The sequence below is a fragment of the Filicampus tigris genome, chromosome 22, assembly GCF_054856515.1.
Source record: "Filicampus tigris isolate MCC_2025a chromosome 22, RoL_Ftig_1.0, whole genome shotgun sequence".
Classification (NCBI taxonomy): domain Eukaryota; kingdom Metazoa; phylum Chordata; class Actinopteri; order Syngnathiformes; family Syngnathidae; genus Filicampus; species Filicampus tigris.
The window spans coordinates 10372025-10390686 of NC_141238.1; the positions used below are offsets into that span (position 1 = coordinate 10372025).

General features: G+C 43.1%; 1 protein-coding gene, 1 long non-coding RNA gene and 1 other non-coding gene across 3 annotated transcripts in view; 2 read left to right on the forward strand and 1 right to left on the reverse strand.

Annotated features, from left to right (window-relative positions):
* Positions 1–11151: 11151 nt before the first annotated feature.
* trnat-ugu (transfer RNA threonine (anticodon UGU)) lies at positions 11152–11224 on the reverse strand. The gene has a single exon. It is a non-coding gene; the product is annotated as a tRNA-Thr (tRNA).
* A 2156-nt stretch (positions 11225–13380) lies between these two features.
* Positions 13381–18662, forward strand: part of LOC147126977 (uncharacterized) — a 16885-nt gene continuing 11603 nt past the window's right edge. The window contains 1 exon segment of the mRNA XM_086023079.1: positions 13381–13803. Coding sequence (XP_085879205.1) covers positions 13689–13803 — 115 coding nt within the window. The 5' untranslated portion in view covers positions 13381–13688.
* LOC147126978 (uncharacterized) overlaps positions 14573–18662 on the forward strand; it is a 4569-nt gene continuing 479 nt past the window's right edge. Inside the window, exons 1-7 of the long non-coding RNA XR_015084692.1 lie at positions 14573–14632; positions 15333–15516; positions 15960–16165; positions 16415–16442; positions 16512–16691; positions 16924–17578; positions 18568–18604. This is a non-coding gene — a long non-coding RNA (uncharacterized LOC147126978). The remainder of the gene's footprint in view (positions 14633–15332; positions 15517–15959; positions 16166–16414; positions 16443–16511; positions 16692–16923; positions 17579–18567; positions 18605–18662) is intronic.

The window sequence follows — 18662 nt, forward strand, 5'->3', positions numbered from 1 at the left end:
ATTGATACAATGGACAAATGTTATTTACGTCTCTCCAATATGGAGCACAGTTTTATTTACAAAACAACATGTTAAGATAATATCCTTGTAAGCTTAAAGATCAACATGTTAAACTTAATACAAGGTAAACTATGCATAAAATACTAAAATTTAAAAGACAGATTGTACAGAAGCATAGTGTCTCCTTACTAAGTGGGACCTCATCCCACCCTCTCAAACAGCATTCCTCCGGTTGAATCCTCTCAGGGAGCCCATAAGAGTTCCTCACCCCTCTTGCTCCTTTTCCTCTCCCGCTGAGCCAGGCCGTCGCTGCCAAGACCTTTCCTGTGTAGCTCCGGTTCCCTCCTCCGGGCGGGCACAGACGACTCTTCTTGGTAGCTGCGTCCTTGGCCTGCCGCCGGCAGCTGTCAGGGTAGCTGCGGCCATTCGGAGCACAGCCACAGGGGGGAGTCTGTCTGTGCCTCCTTACCAGCAAGTTTCTGGAGGTCCAGATGGCGTCGAGGGTGAGCCACTGCTTTGCAAAGTGTTCTTTAGCGTTTTCCAACTGGCTCACCCCATAGAGCACAAACTGTGCATTCAATGCCTCCCTTGCTGGCAAGTCCATGAATTGCAGGTGGCCAGCTGTCGCCCACAGGGCTACAGCAGCAGTGCACTCCCAGAGGAGGTGCCTCACCGACTCGTGGGCGCCTGATTAAACAGATTTTTTTCTTTTGAACAAGTTTTATTGTGACAATGGACAGATGTTATTTACATCTCTCCAATATGGAGCACAATTATATTTACAAAACATGTTAAGATAATATCCTTGTTAGCTTAAAAATCAACATGTTAACCTTAATAATACAAGGTAAACTATGCATAAAATACTAAAGTTTAAAAGACAAATTAGATAAAACATATCGAGCCTGTTGTACAGAAGCGTAGTGTCTCCTTTCTAAGTGGGACGTCATCCCACCCTCTCAAACAGCATTCCTCCAGTTGAATCCTCTCAGGGCGCCTATAGGAGTTCCTCACCCCTCTTGCTCCTTTTCCCCAGTATCTCCCGGTGAGCCAGGCCGTCGCTGCCAAGACTTTTTCTGTGTAGCTCCGGTTCCCTCCTCCGGGCGGGCACAGACGACTCTTCTTGGTGGCTGTGTCCTTGGCCTGCCGCAGCTTCAGAGCACAGCCACAGGGGGGGGTCTGTCTGTACCTCCTTACCAGCAAGTTTCTGGAGGTCCAGATGACGTCTTTGATGGCGCCGAGGGTGAGCCACTGCTTTGCAAAGTGTTCTTTAGTGTTTTCCAACTGGCTCACCCCATAAAGCACAAACTGTGCGTTTAATGCCTCCCTTACTGGCAAGTCCGGGAATTGCAGGTGGCCGGCTGTTGCCCACAGGTCTACAGCAGCACTGCACTCCCAGAGGAGGTGCCTCACCGACTCGTGGGCGCCCCAACCAGGTCGGGGGGCAATTTGAGGACGCTGACATCCTTCAGGAGTGCATAACGGACCTAACTGGGAGAATTTCATGGGCCACCATCCATGACAGGTCCCGAAGTCTGTTTGAGAGGACAGGATGGTTGACATTGCGCCAAACCGTTGTGGGCTCACCGAATTCGAGGCCGCGAACTGGACTCACTGCTTCCCGCTTCTGTACAACAGAGATAAGAGATCTGTGATTTTTTTAAATATGACACTCTTCTTTTTCCAGTTCAAACTTTCTTTAAAAATTCCTGATAAAAGAATAAAATGGTGGCAGATTAAAAGACACAGGGATTCTATGATCAGTCGGTATTAATTTTAGTTTATGGAGGTATGAACCCATCCAGAATTGTGTCATTACTTGACTTTTCTGGGCACTTGATGGGCCAAGCGCATTTCGCAGGTACAGGGCTACATATCAGCTCCCCAAGAAGAGCTGGAGGTCCGGCACTCCTTTTCCTTATTCCTTGGTTTTCTTCATTGTGTCTCTCTTCAGTCTCTCCCACTTGGACCCCCAGATAAAATGAAAGAAGGCGCAGTCCAAATCTAAAAGCACATTTCTTGTTGGGGTAAAAACAGAACTGATCAATAAAAGCAAGGGTAGAATAACATCTTTTATGATTAAAACTTTCCCCTCTATAGTCAGGTCTCTCAGCCCCCAAAAACCAAGTCTTTTTCTCACTTTCCCTATACGTCGCCCAAGTTTGTTTCCCCGTCCCCATCTTTGCCAAATTTGATACCAAGTATTCTCTGGTCCGTTTGTATCAGTGTCAGGGGTAGTCCTGTCTTTTCTGTTGCGGTCCACGGTCCATAAAATTGTGCTTGGGTCTTAGCTCTATTGAGTTTTGACCCAGAGGCCCTTCCATACCAGTCAGTCAAGTCCGAGGCCCTTGTCACAGATAAAAGATCTGAACACAGGATGTTAAAATCGTCCATGTACAAGATGTACTTTGTTGTAAGTCCCCCGCTCCCAGGGATACTCAACCCCTTGATCATTTTGTCCCGTCTCAAAATCTGTGCCAGTGGTTCTATGCATAAAACATAGAGGAGAGCAGATAAGGGACAGCCTTGACGCACACCTGAGTTAATCTGAACTGCTTTTGTCAAATTCCCATTGACCATGAATTTGCTGCTAATATCCTGATACAGCACTCAAAGTCCAAGTTTAGGATTACTAACCGCACATTTCTGTCTCTCGAGTAGCAAATGGTGTCACGGATCAGCATGAGGCTGTCTGTGATCTTCCTCCTCGCTATGGCACAGGTTTGATCAGGGTCGATCAATTCGTCCAGTAAAACAGACAAACGCATAGCTAAACGTTTACTAAAAAGTTTGCAATCAACATTTAAAAGCGTAATGGGTCGCCAGTTACCATGGTCAGTCTTGTCTCCCTTTTTGTGCAATAGTGTAACTATCCCTACTCTGAAGCTGTCTGGTACTCGACTTGTTTTGTGCAATTCATTAAAAACAGTGATTCAATCTTGTGCCAACAAGTCCCAAAAGGTCAAGTAGAACTCAAGGCAGAGGCCGTCCTCTCCTGGAGACTTTGCTTTTTTGAATTGTCTTACACATTTATTTATTTCCTCTCGGGTAAAATCTTGTGTTAATAACACTTTGTCGGTCACAGTTTTCTCAATGAAATTTAATACCTCTGACATTGTCGCTGATTGAGTATCTCTCTTGTCATACAGTCTCTGGTAGTAAGTTTCGACTTCCTCGTTTATTTCACTGCTTATTTCCGTTATAGCTCCATTTCCTTTTTGCAGCTTGAAGATACCCCCACCCTTACTCATAATTTTTTTGAAGAAATACGTGGTACATTTTTCTCCTTCCTCTATTTCTTTTTCTTTGCTCCTTAATATTACACCTCTACTTTTGATATCTCCTAGAAGTCTCAGTTCATTTTTGACCTGTTTAATTTCGTCATTAAAATTAATGCCCTTTAGTGATAAATTAAAATACGTTTGTATTCTCTTTTGCAGGCCCAGCATGTGTCTCATTTCCTTCCTTCTTTTTTCCTTACCTGCTTTTTTATAGAAGCTCTCAGTTCTTTGCTTTATCATTTCCCACCACTGTGCCCTCGATTTGGACAAATCTTGGAAGTGTCTGCCAGTCCTTGTACTGCTTACTGTATTTAGCAACCAAGGCCTCGTCCTCCAGCAGGGAGCAGTTCACCTTTCACAGTCCTCCTCCAATAGTGACACCAGAAGGCAGTGAAAGAGTACATGACAGTACTAGGTGGTCTGAGAAAAAAACAGGCGTTAATCTAGCATCCGTCGGTGGCCAATCCCGTGTAAATATGTAGTCTATGGAGGCTCTGATGCTATCACTACTGAACCTTGGGTGCATGGTTTTAAAACAATCGTCTAATTTAAAAACCCGACACATGTCTTTCAGTAAAACAGATGTTTTGTCCACTTTAAAATCCTCCCCAGCTCCCTTTCTATCCCTTACATTTAAAACACAATTAAAATCCCCTCCCATAATTAATGGTACACAACCTAGCATGTGGGGCTGCAGGTTTTCCAAAAGCTCATACCTATCATGTTTATCATTAGACCCATAAATTTATTTAAAAAATTTAAAAGGTTAAAATCCTGTCCTATAAATTTAGATGTGCTAACAGTGCTCGTCCATTTTCCACCACCATACACCATGCTTGACAAACGTCAAGTAGCCATAACAAAAACTAATAATAAAAATAATAAACAAAAACATTTACAGCCCAAACAACAACTACACTAATTTTAGATAGTAACAAGGCCAACTGTGTTGTTTGTCAGCCTGCAAATGAAGAAAAAGTTGAACAATTGCCGGGTACTGTGGGTCATGTGGCCCAAAGTGGTCCAATAGGAAAGCAGCAATAAATGTGGTGCGGACATGTCTAGTGGACACTAATTTGTTTTTCGCTGAACCCAATAATATTTTTAGGGCTGTACAATAAATCGAAATGTCATCGACATCGAGCTTTGACCTAGCGCAATAATGCAATTGCAAGTTTTTTATATTTTTCTTCCAGCCCCCGCCCCCATCCCCCCTCTTCCGCCTTAATGTTTCAGTGATAGATGTATTAGCTAACCAGAATTGTCGACGCTCGGGTCTGAATGGTACCAACCAATTAGTGTTGTTGACTTTTGCACAGGGCGGCACGGTGGTCGACTGGTTAGCACGTCCGCCACGTTCAGAGGTCGTGGGTTCGATCCCGGCCCCGGCCTCCCTGTGTGGAGTTTGCATGTTCTCCCCGTGCCTGCGTAGGTTTTCTCCGGGTACTCCGGTTTCCTCCCTCATTCCAAAAACATGCATGGTAAGTTGATTGGACTCTCTAAATTGCCCCTAGGTGTGATTGTGAGTGCGGATGTTTGTCTCTGTGTGCCCTGCGATTGGCTGGCAACCAATTCAGGGTGTCCCCCGCCTACTGCCCAAAGACAGCTGGGATAGGCTCCAGTACGCCCCGCGACCCTTGTGAGGATAAGCGGTATAGATAATGGATGGATGGATGGACTTTTGCACATTAGTCTGTGCTTGGATGCCGACAGCCAGCACAGCGCGACCAAAACACGGTCCACATGAAACTTGAGTTTTTCCAAACCGTGTACCAAAGTGGCTGTAATGGAGGAAGGAACTTTTGCCGCTTCAGAGAAGTAGAAGGAGCGGCTCGTGCCAAAGAAGGGCACTACGTCTACAGTATTATTTGGACGTGCTTCGGATTCAACAAAAAAAAGTTATGCGGATCAAAAGAAAAGCGCCAGATGAAAAATTTGCTGCAAGTCAGTAGCCAGACCCAGAGGCAACACAACCAACTTATATCAACTCTTACAAAAACACCACCAACTTCAGTATGAAGCCTGTCAAACAGATTAAAAAGAGACAGATGATGGGGAGGCAACAACTAGCGGCCATTCACGTGCTAAGAAAACAAAGCTAACAGCAACATTCGCGTCAGTCACGCCTTATGAAAAAGGTCTGCATCGGCACAAAGAAATTATGAGGGCTATAACTCGTTATGTTGTCGAGGAAATTATTCCCCTAAATGCTGTATCACTGTGTCAGGGGAAAGTTTCAAAAGCCTCATGCACACAGTGGAATATGAAAATATAATAGAATAAACATGAAATATTTGGGCTTTAAAGACCTTGCCAATTAACTTTTTATCACATTTTTCTTCGAACAAAATACATTCTTCAATCAATAGTCTTGGCAATACATTGGAAGCATTGTTATACATCAAAAAAGTCAGAATAAATGGATCAATGGCAAAGGGATTACATTACAGGTTTTGTCATACTCTTTTTGAGAACAATTCAACTGATATTTTTTCCATAAATATTGTGTACTGCAAAAAGGTCCCATGGCTGTCCATTAAATCAGTTACAAATATGAGGCCCTCCTCAAACCAAATACTTCTAAAGACTGGCTTTCTATTTATTATAATTACCATATTGTTCCATAAAACTGACTTATGAGGAGAAAGGAATGTGGGCATATATCATTTTTCAGAAAAAAATATTTTTTTAATGAAAATTAGACAACTTGATAGGGATTCTGTTGATATCAAAATCACATGTCAACACCAAATCCAAACCTCCAATTTTTAAAAATAAAGACCTTGGAATGTGGAACCGCTGGGAGATGGGCTGCGACAGACAAGATTTGATCCAACTCACTCTAAATGTACCAATCATAGATTCAAAGTCTGGAGCTTTAATACCACCATTGTTATATTCCTTAACAATCTGGGATGTCTTAATAAAATGTGTTTTTTTCAAGAACTGGAAAATAACAGTATTATAACAGTGTTAGCTTTCTTAATATAGCTAGAGGATTGTCGTTGCATTCTATTACTTCACCACTAGATAGCACTAAATTGTAAACACTGTACTTTTCAGTTAGCCTTCAGGACTGCGTTTTGCTTTCGTTTTCTTACACGGCGGCTTTACGTAGCACAATGGGGAAACTTCGATGTGTCAAAACAAACCCTTCCGATTGGCCACGTTTGTCTGACAACATGAATTGTTTACTTACTTATGGAAAAGTGATCACTTTCCTCTGCAAATAATTCCATTTGCCAAATCTGTGATGCTGTCCGAGACGTTTTGCTCCCACTTTTGAAATTTTTATTTTTCAGCGTTTTTTTAATGTTTCAAAACTTGTTTCAATATTTTTAATTTCAACATTTCAGTATTTATTTCAACATGTACTTATTTAATTCAATATTTCTTCAATTTTTTCACTATTTATTTTAGCATGTCACTATTTTGTTGAGTCTTTTTTTATTTTAAATTCCTTTGAATTCATATTGCATTCATTTAAATTTGTTGTTGATTTAATATTCATGTTCCCATTTTTTATTTTCAAATACATTTCAATATGTTTTATTTCAGCATTGCTTTTCTTCACCACTTAGTATAGTCATCGTGAATCTTGGGGACGAAGGGGTGGGTCGTGTGCCCCCCTGTGGCCTCTGCCATCTGCGCCCATGCAATGGCAAATACGTTCTTTCCAAACCACTGGTAATCACGTTGCTTCTAGCCAAATATTGTGTGTGCGAAAAGAACACTCAGCTGTTTTTTATGTCTTCCTGTTCATTGAATGCCAAGGGGGAAGTACTGTGAGTAACTTGAAATGTTTCAATCGGTTTCCATGGTCGGAAAAAAAAAAAAAATTGACGTTTTTGTCATGATGGTGTGACAACATCTGTCACAATTCTGGGATGGTAGAGTGTACCCAAATGCAGGGAGGTAGGAGAAGCAGGGAGTACTGAAGAAAATATTTATTAACAAAAACGAGCACAAACAAATCTTGAAAGGTCCAGAACTCAAAGTAGCAAGGAAAACACTTGAAAACCAAAACACAACTCCAGGAGAAACAAAATAACGTGACAGAGACAATGACTCAACGAGGACTCTTCGAAAAGTAGGAACTTAAATACAAGCATACTGACGAGACAACAAGAAACACCTGGACGAGACGCACAAGGTAGGAGGGAGTTGATTGGCCAACACTAGGGTGTGGAATACAATACAATACATCCATCCATCCATTATCGATACCGCTTATCCTCACAAGGGACGCGGGGCGTGCTGGAGCCTATCAATCCATCCATCCATCCATTATCTATACCGCTTATCCTCATAAGGGTCGCGGGGCTTGCTGGAGCCTATCCCAGCTGTCTTCGGGCAGTAGGCGGGGGACACCCTGAATTGGTTGCCAGCTAATCACAGGGCACACAGAGACAAACATCCGCACTCACAATCACACCTAGGGGCATTTAGAGAGTCCAATCAACTTACCATGCATGTTTTTGGAATGTGGGAGGAAACCGGAGTACCCGGAGAAAACCCACGCAGGCACGGGGAGAACATGCAAACTCCACACAGGAAGGCCAGAGCCGGGATCGAACCCACGACCTCTGAACTGTGAGGCGGACGTGCTAACCAGTCGACCACCGTGCAGCCCCCTATCAATACAATACAATACAATACAATTTTATTTATATAGCGCATTTCATTACAGCTAGAGCTGTAACAAAGCACTTTACAAACAATACAATAAATAGATCAAAAATAATAAAAGACTGTGATAAATGTATTAATAAATATAGACATAAATAATATACAAATATAAATAAAATATAAATAATGAAGCCAATAAATTGACATAAAACACTATATACAATTGACACCGGAAAAGAGCCAAAAATTTCAAGTCTGATCAAAAGCCAGAGAAAAGAAATGTGTCTTCAAAATGGACAGAGAGGGGGGCTTGCCTAACAACCAATGGGAGGTCATTCCAGAGGGAAGGACCAGCAGTTGAAAAGGTACGATCCCCTCTGAGGCTCCGCTTGGTCCTCAGCACCTCGAGCAGCGCCTGGTCCGCAGACCTGAGGCTGCGGGAAGGTGCGTAGGAGTGGAGGAGCTCAGAGCGGTATGCTTTAATGATTTAAAGACCAATAAGATAATCTTAAATTGAACCCTAAAATGCACTGGGAGCCAGTGAAGGGAGGCCGGAATTGGTGTTATGTGCTCCATCCTCCGAGCTCCAGTTAGTAGGCGGGCAGCAGAATTTTGGACCAACTGGAGACGTATGAGGGAGGACTGGCTGACTCCGAAATAAAGTGCATTGCAGTAATCTAGCCGAGATGTAACAAAGGCATGGATGACTGTTTCTAAGTGCTGATGGGAAAGGAGGGGCTTTACCTTAGCCAGCTGTCTAAGGTGAAAGAAGCTCATTGACGAGACAGACACAGAAATACTGAGAAGACAAAACTAAAAAAGCCCAAACATAACAACATCATTGAAAGACCAAAATGTCATATTGGAGGGAAACGTGTGAAAATTGAAATTCTACAACCTGTAGCTGTGGAAATTAATTTTGTAGTTGAAGCAAAATTGAACGTCATCATCATCATCATCATCTTCCAAACCGCTTATCCTATATAGGGTCGCGGGGAGTTGCTGGAGCCTATCCCAGCCGTCAATGGGCGAAGGCAGACTACACCCCGAACTGGTCGCCAGCCAGTCGCAGCAAAATTGAACGTCTTCCTGGATAAATAAAAGATAAATGCAAGTAAGGGTGAATAAAACACTGTAAAACTTTTCAAACAGTTCTACTAACTTTAGGATCAAAAACGAGCGTCAAAGATGATAACAATGCCGATGATTCGGGAAGTTATACAACAAGCTGTTGGCGTCCCTGCAGATATTGAGACTCTGGGACTCTCCCACTTGTCACAGTTGTTAGTCACTGTGTTTTGCTTGCCAGCCAATCAAGTTTTCTTTCTTCAAAAAGATTGTCTCAGTGGAGCAGTTCTCAAGAAGCGTGTGGGCAGAACATGCTGAAGCCCGTGATGTTGTGACAGCGCCATCTCCATTTTGCTTTTATGAATGTGGAATTAAAAACAAGGTGAGGTTAGATGTCCTCCATTTCAACAAAAAGAAGGAAGCTTAAATGCTGACGAATGTGCCAAATGAAGAAAATGTGTGGAGGTTCTTAATCAATAAATCATCTTAGCTGATACTCCAATCACAGATTCCGGACGAGGAGCAAATCATCTGAGAGACGCTTGTTAAATGTGCACTGTAATAAAACAGTGTCATCTCTTGTGTTTGAATTTCTAATCTTTTAATATAAATTTGATTTCATTTTTGGCCTCCTAACATGATCCTGTCAACAAAAACCTGGGGAAAAAAATCCAATATTGGTCCCGTGACCCCGGATTGAAGAACTTTGAAAAGGAGGACAAGTCAAGTTGAAGGACACCCGAAAAGCTCGACGACTGGTTCCACACCAGTCCAGGTAAGCAGTAAACCTTTTGACGAATCAAAATGACTCCAAATTAACAACTTTAAATTGTTGAGTTATCTCTTTTAATAATGGCACCGAGGTCCTTTGGGTCCATGCCCTTTTTTCTTTGAATTTGTCAGTCACTTTTCAGGAGAGTCTTTCTGCAGGCCGCCGTTCCTCCCCACGTCTCTGCAGAGCTGAAACCACCACCGTCAGGCCAGAAATATGTTGAATAATTTCAAAATAAAATTGCTTTCCATTCCAGTTTTTTAATAAAACGCATATAAAGTCAATACTATACCCTGATAATTCTGTCAAATTTAGTCTTGTTATAAATATAGTTGACATTTTTCGAAAGTATAATTTGCAACAGAAATATCCTAAATTCTACTATACTTTAATTTTATTCTTGGTTCTCAATTAACACCCACTGGATTTTGGCCAGTTTGGCTGGTGATGCGTGAGGCAATCGTGTCGGTCAGATACACTTGCGCATCAAGTCTCCAAAATCGATTGGTCTAACATTCTGATTCTTTTGGAATCTTTGGCATTTGAAATTCCCCAGAAGGGATGGCTGCACCAAGGCTACCAGCCAAGCACAAGAATATCGTGCTGTGGCCAGGTACTGCACCAGGTTTGTTCCGGGCTGAAGAAGAAAACCAAAGAAAACGTTGATACAACATGTAGGCCTGTCAGAATGATATTGTCATAATTCTTTCTATGCTGAACATTTTTCATAAATAAGAAAGCATAAATAGCAAACCAATAACTAACAGGTTGTAATGCATCATAAATATGTCAGTAATTGTAACTTTGAGTTGCCCAGTGAGCTTGTACATGAGCATTGTCATGAGGATGTGTCATCAATGAACATTTTCCTCCTGAGTAAATGTTGTCCTTACGATCTTTAATTCCCATGCCAATACTCTGCTACCAAGCAAGGCCACATATACACACTGAAAAAGGGTTTTGTTGAATTTGCTCAACTTTATTTCTTGAAGTGGTTGCACGAAATACAATCATCTGGATAAAAATACATTTTTTAAGAAAAGTAGACGTCATCTACTAAATAAATGACTGAAATGAAAAAATAATTGAGTCAATTTCAGACACCATTATTTTCAGTGTAGCTTACCAGTCACAGCACAAGTTGACGTGGGAAGAGCTTCACGCTAGTTGAAGTTCTGGTCATGTGAAGCAGGATTCCTGACTTTGATTTGTCTTGGTTAGAACAAGGGAGAGCAAAATGTCATTTGTAAACTGTAATTTGTTGTTAGGCTTCAGTGAAAATGTCATTTATGACCCCTGATTTAAAGACGTTCTCTTGCCAACTGAGGCTTTAGCATATTATCAAAAAAATGCCAACATTACGACATAATGCAAGGTAAGCAGCAAGTGTAACTATGTGGCAGGCCTCAGTGAGAGTTGAACTCACGACCCCTGGTTTACAAGACCAGTGCTTTAACCACTGAGCTATGAGGCCTACACTGTGCTCTCATGACACACAGCATATGGACAAATCCAGAAAATGTCGGGCAAAGGCATGAATCTGTGTGCACTTTCCTTTTGTACATGTCATCCAATGCGGAAATGGCTGCGTACCAGACTCTCCACGCCCCCAGAAGAAAGGAAATGCACACAGCAAACCGCGAAGACGACGTATTGTCGTTGTGCAAGCACGAAGACTGCACAAGGGTGCTCGAAAGTTCATCTACCCCACTAGCTTGGAGGCTATGCGAGTTAGCAATATCGCCGAAATACAGGCTGTGCACGCCGACATGAGAAAGGTCAACGAAGCTACGGGACAAATTCAGAAACATCTTTCAACCTTCAGATCGGAGATAACGCAGACGCTCCGTGTTGTTAACATTGATTTGAAAGGAATGAACAACAAGGTTGAGGAAACCAGGTGGCAAGTGTCAACAAATCCTGATGTGTGCGTGGCATGTGTTGCAGCCCTGTCGCCAACAGCACAATGCGTCACGTGAATCAATGCGGCAGTTGTTTGTGTCAGAAGAGACGTCAGACAGCAATGTGCGTTCAAGCGTGTTTGTATTTCCTTATTGTCACATCACGTAACCCGCGCCTCCCACCTGCAACTGGGGCATACCATTACAAGAGGGGGCGGGGGGGCAATACCACAATCCCTATAACATCAGTTGTCGCTCGCGCCGACGCGGGAGTAGAAAGAAGCCTAAAAAGAAGCCTTTCACCGAGTAGGCTGAGATGATTTTTGGCCGCCTCGCGAGCACGTCACACGCATGAGGGCCGATTAGTGGGCCGGACTAAAATCAACTTCCGGCCATGCTTAGTCCAGCCATTTTTTAAAATTTGTCACCCCCAACCCCTCCGCCCCAAAAATGGGCATTCCAGCCCACGGACGGACTGCCCAGCTCTGTATACAACAATATACAAGTCCATCCATCCATCCATTATCTGTACCGCTTCTCCTCACAAGGGTCGCGGGGCGTGCTGGAGCCTATCCCAGCCGTCTTTGGGCAGTAGGCGGGGGACACCCTGAACTGGTTGCCAGCCAATCGCAGGACACACAGAGACAAACATCCACACTCACAATCACACCTAGGGGCAATTTAGAGAGTCCAATCAACTTACCATGCATGTTTTTGGAATGTGGGAGGAAACCGGAGTGCCCGGAAAAAACCCACGCAGGCACGGGGAGAACATGCAAACTCCACACAGGGAGGCCAGAGCCGGGATCGAACCCACGACCTCTGAACTGTGAGGCGGACGTGCTAACCAGTCGACCACCGTGCCGCACAATATACAAGTCATGCAACACAATTCAGGCTTAGCCAACATCCTTGTTATTTTATGTTGACATCCTTGACGATGATGAAATAACAATAATAAAAATCTCTCGAATTCTAAACACTAAAAACATTAGGAAACACACCGTCGTCCCGGAGTGCGACAATAATTCATTCTAAACCCTTTTGTTTCAAATGTTTGTCGAATCCGGGCCACTCCAGAAAGCCAAGGTGACAGTGTAACTAGCAAGGGAGCTACTGACGTGGGCGGCCCCACGTAACAGCATATGGACTCCTTTGGGGTGCCAGAGCCTCACAGCTGCCCGCCGTCATTCAAGCAGCAGCTACGGTTGCCGCAACCCAAACCCACGGGGAGTCATGATATCAGAAATGTTTCAACAATTCTATTACAAGCATCGAAACGAGATATGTTCACATCGGAAAAAAATTATACTTGCAGTAACAGTGCAATCAAATTGTGTCATGTGTCAGTGCAATCAAATTGTGTCATGTGTCATCTTCCAAACCACTCATCCTGTACAGGAGGGCAGGTGCTGGAGCCTATCCCAAATGACAATGGGCGAAAGGCAGATTACACCCCAAACTGGTCGCCAGCCAGTCGCAGGGCACACACAAACACCGTCACTGAGCGGGAACCGATCCCACGCTGCCCACACCCAACTGAGGCGTGTGTACCACTACACCACCTTCTACCCGCAATTGAATTGTTTTCCTAATAAAACGCACCATGGCGTGGTTCAATTTTCAGCACAAATGGCGACATCTGTCGGTGACTTGATGAAAGTGCTCCACACACGATTCGCCGCCTCCAGCCAATTTCCAGCAGCCAATCATATTGCTGCTGGGCGTGTCCTGCATGACCTCCACCTCGGGTCTACTCCCTTAACAAAACATTCACGTTAAATCATTCCTTCCAATTTGTGCTTAACGGACCACAGCCTCCACACAGGACGCCCGTGACTACGACATTATTTATTAAGTCTTTGTGTCCCGATTAACTCGTATCGGCACGCGTTGATGCTTCTCGGCCTTGTTAGCTTGGTTTACCGTAGCTTAGCTGAGCTCGCTAGCCGCTAACGAAGAGAAGCACGCGACTCACCGTCAAACAGCGATCAAGAAGTGCGCATTTGTTGCGATTGTCGTGTGGAGTTGTGTGCAATGACGACAGCAAAGTACGAGGAGGAACTTTGTGGAATAAAAGAAGAGAACGAGCAACACCTTCAACTATTGGGCGAAGTTTGCACGCAGCCTCGTGTTGTGCTACACGGAGCAGGTTTGTACACTTCACTTCGTCTTTCTATCGTTAAAAATATGCACGTCACGTGTCAGTATTTCAATGTAATCTTCTTTACTAGTGTAAGGTAATGATGATCAGATGACGTTGTTAGGGGAAATGCGTACAAGGTTTTTGCTTCTTTTTTTTTTATTCATTGCCTTTGGCACAGCTTTTCTCTACTCAAAGCGCTTCACACTGTTGCCTCATTTACCTACTGATGACGCATCATCAGAAGCAACCGGGGTTCAGTATCGAAACCCTCCACTATAAAATCCCCCCCCCCCCCCCCCCCATAAAATCTAACTGAATATTTAAAGGTCCGCTAATATGAAGAGCTCTTTTTGTTACGGTTTTAGTCATAAATATGCATTTCCCCAACCGGACTAAATGCCCAAAGTTGTGAGAGCAACTATTCATGTTTCCCAGCCTGCAAATGTATACGTCACTGACCACACACTAACCCGCCCCTTTTTGGTCGTACGTCCGTCACTTAGCGCGAACTCCGCCCTCAGCCGGCATACAATTGAGTCGCTTACAGGACTACATGGAAGCCAGAAAAGCCTGTCGGAGCTGCTCTTTACCAGAGTGCACAAACACCTTTTTCTTCTCCCTCCATCCGAGCCACAGAAAGGCTTGTGGTTGAGGTCTATTTATAAATCGAATTGTGCCCAAAGACCTCCCAAAACGTGTGTTAGTTTGTGGCAAACATTTTGCTGATGACTGTTTCAGCAATTTGGGACAATACAAACGTGGATTCGCTGGACATCTTTGGCTTTGCCCGGGATCAATACCAACTCTCTCTGGAACTGGAAGTAGCTCTGTTTAAGTAGGTCTATTTTCGGAGCAATTTCCTTCAGATGTGATATATTGTGGACTTGTTTGAGTCGTTAGCTTCGCGGCTAACAGCCCAACATCAATACTATCTCGAAGCGTGTGAGTATATCACGTGTTGTGAAACTCTTTACAGTTATAAACGAATGCTATTTGTAATTTAGCTTCATCAATGTCTCTTTCCAATCCTTGGAGATGCTTATTTGCTAATGTATTTCCGAATCTCGTGCTGCTGTTAGACACTGGCGTGTCGTCATTCATCGCAGTTGTTCTTTGCGAGAGCTAAAAGTACTGTAGTAATAACATACCGGTACTTAGCTTTGCGGCTGTGTTAGCTTCGCGGCTAACAGCCCGGTTACTATAACATCGATATCGAAGAGTGAGAGTATATATCACGTTGTGAAACTCTTTACAGTTATATACGAATGCTATTTGTAATGTAGCTTTATCAATGTCTCTTTCCAATCCTTGAAGTGAGCCTTATTTGCTAATGTATTTCCGAATATCGTGCTGCTGTCGACATTGTTTTTCTGTAATCGAAAACTAAGTTGGCATGGAAAATGTTTAATTCCTGACTTTTCCTCCCAGCAATGTATATATTGTAGCAAGTCAAACAAGACAGTTGAGTGATCGACACAGTTGTTATGCTTTTTATATTTGTAGTTAATTTGTTTTATTAAATGTTTTGGTAACAGGCCAACACAACTCAGTCAGTCCAATCATTTGCTCAGCAGCCCCCCATTCAAGTAGCAGTGGTTCAACAGGCCATTGTTCACCCCCTCTCAAGGAGTGTTGCCTGCCAGACGGACATATTACCCACACGTTGTGGAGGGACTCAGCTGGCTTTGGGAACACTGCAGTCTCACTTAAGAAGTAAAGGTATGAACCATGTCCAGTCTCCTTTAGAATGTTAAGATCACAAAGCAAATAAATAATTGTATTTGTATTAAAGCAATGTAAGCAGGAGTGCTTCTCAGATGTTTATAGTTTTCTCAAAAATGTCTCTTTGGTGCTCTTCAGTCGAGGGATCAACGCAGGACTTAAAAAAAAAAAAAAACTGGAAACTGAGGCACTCAAAGTTATTTTGAATTAAAAGGCCTTTATTTTAACATGGCCAGTTGGAGAAAATTCCTACGCGTTTCAGTCGTGGTAGGCCTCCGTCACTCAAGCTTGCCCTGACGAAGGCCTACCGAGGCTGAAACGCGTAAAGGCTTTTTAATTCAAAATAACTTTGAGTGCCTCAGTTTTTAAAAAAATAAAATAATTGTATTTATGTATTTTTGCTGTCCTTATGTGCATGTGTTAATCACTTGTCGTTGCAGGGGTCCAGGCAACTGTACAGTGTAAGGATTTTGGTGTTGGAACAGACAACACAGACTCTTTGTGGTTGTCCTCAACACCAGTGAAAAGACCTGCATAAAGGCCACGTCTGGAATTTGAGTTCTTTAGCTGACCCTTCAAAGATGCATGATTCCACTTATGATCCAGCCCAATCGGTGACATCTGCGTTCGACTATACACTTCAGTCGTAAGTCCAATATTATTTGAGAATGAGTGATGGAAGGATTGTGTTGGCATACTAACATTATGGAGCGGCTCCGGTGACACTTAGGTTATTATAACATTACTTGTGTGGTTGTTAGCATTGCTTTTGTCGTGCAAAAAAAATGTTAGCTTAGCTGCCTTAAAGTGCAGTGGTACAATTAATATGTAGAGGAAATGTTTCATCTGCTCTACTGAAAATGATTTTTTTGTCTTCTTCTGTGTTTTGATATAGAGAGGTATTCTCAACCCCAGCACACCAGGTCTGTAAGTATATAGCTTATGAGGATTGCGTCATGCAGCTTTTCAATAAATGTCCGGTCTGTACTAAGAAATGTGATGTGAGGACCCAGCGGCTTGGAACGTATCTATCGGTGAAGCAGTCCTGCCCACATTGCACATTTTGCAGACAGTGGAACAGCCAACCTGTCCTGGGGAGCATGCCGGCTGGGAACATACACTTGTCAGCAGCTGTGTACCAGAATGGTGCTTCCTTCATTCAACTTGAAAAGGTAATTTTTTTCCCAAAATAAACATATACTTTTAAAGCACTCATAGAGCGCAGACCTCTGCTTAGCAAAACTATTTCCCCATATCATGTCCTTGACTGATTTTCTAGTTTTATTGTCCACAAACAAACACAACCAGCAGCATAACCTTTTTGGTGGACATAATAAAAATGTGAGTGGATTATTTTTACATCAATTTAAATGTATTTTATTCATTTATCTACCACACCAACAGGTCTTCAAAGCAATGAACCTCCAGGATATTAAGTATGAAACATTTCGCCGGCATGCCAGATCTTTTATTGAACCGGCAGTTCACCGCTGGAAAGTCCAGCAGGATGAGATTCTGCAGCGGCTGTGTGAAGAAGGAAAAGTTATGCTTGGCGGTGACATGAGGGCTGACTCCCCAGGTATTGTGTTACTGGAATATTGCAAATATATGAAGACTGGAGACCGAAGTTAAAAATCCATTCAGTGACAGCTCCTTTTAGGACATCTGCTATATTCACCCGGACTCCAAAACACCGTCAAAAGAAAATAGATCTCGTGCTGTGCAGGAGCAAGAAATCTCGTGGCGTTCTAATCCCGCGGGATCTCGTAGCACAAGATCTCGTCCCATCCCTAGTGTTAACCTTGTCGAGTGGATTGACCTTTGAAAATCAAAGTCCATTTTGTGTTTTCACATAATCTGTTTTTTCTATGTTGCCCGAGCAATGTGGTTGGTGGTAGCTACCATATGGAGAAAGAGGGCCTTAAGAGGAGCCTGGCACTGATGGAGTCGCGTGGCATCACCATTGACTGCATTGTCACAGATCGTCATCCACAAGTGCAAAAGTTTCTCAGGGAGGAAAAGACAACATACTACTATGATGTCTGACACATAGCAAAAGGTATTTGAATTTTCTGTCTGTTGATTACACCTCAGGTTTCCCCTCCTCACAGGTTAAGGGTGTGGGTATCATCCTTGACAGCACTTTATAATTCCAATAAGACATCAATAACACCACCCACTCAGTCCACTTCCTCATGTGCAACATGAACCGTTTCAACACCTACCCCGTATCAAACACCACCTAATTCCTTGTGAACAGACAGGTCATCTGCCTTGTGGGTAGTTGTAACTCAAATCTCCTTTTTTCCAAATGGTCCAGAACTCTGCCACCGATATCATTACCCAAACTCCATCCTACTTGGTAGTGCAAAAATGGTTTGTTAGAGAATAGAAAATGCTACTTTCGTCAAACTTTTGACAGGTGTGACGTCACAGGAAGTCCAGCCTTAACCACGCCCCTTTTGTGACGCCATATCCACACATACATACATACATACATACTTGCATTCCATACAATCATCAGTTTAGTTTACAATTAAGGTAACACAGGTTTGGAAAGTTAAGCAGGCCTCAGAAAAAGGTATTTTCTCATACCATGTTTCATCAGAACAACGTAGCTCCCACCCCCTCCTTTTCCGTGTCCCCCCGTACCCCTCTAAAATGCAGGCAGGCAGGCATTAAACCAGAGGTTCAGACCATCTTGTGTGCATGAGCCTGCACGGGAATGTGTGCGTGTGTGTGCGTGCTACACTACATTATGCATCACAAAAAATGTGTTATAGTTGAAGCGTACCCCTCTGTGTATGTGCTCCGCAGAAATGCGCGTGCGATTGTGTACGTGTGTGAGAATGGCAGGCGGGGGAGTCAAACAGAGGAATGTAGTAACACGGTTGTTTACCAGCTATTTCTTGAGAGGCTTTGTGTATCAAAATGCGTGTCCATTTAGGATGGGTGAGGGGCAACTAGTCTCGAAAAATAAACTCACTTTTGAAAAAAATCTGAATGATTAATATGTATTCTGATTCTTTTTTTTTTTTTTTTTTTCAGAACAATACTGAGATGTAGCAAGTTCCCAACATATTAGGTAAGTGACAAACTGACTCTAAACACTAGTTTGTCTGTAAACAATGTGCAACGTAACT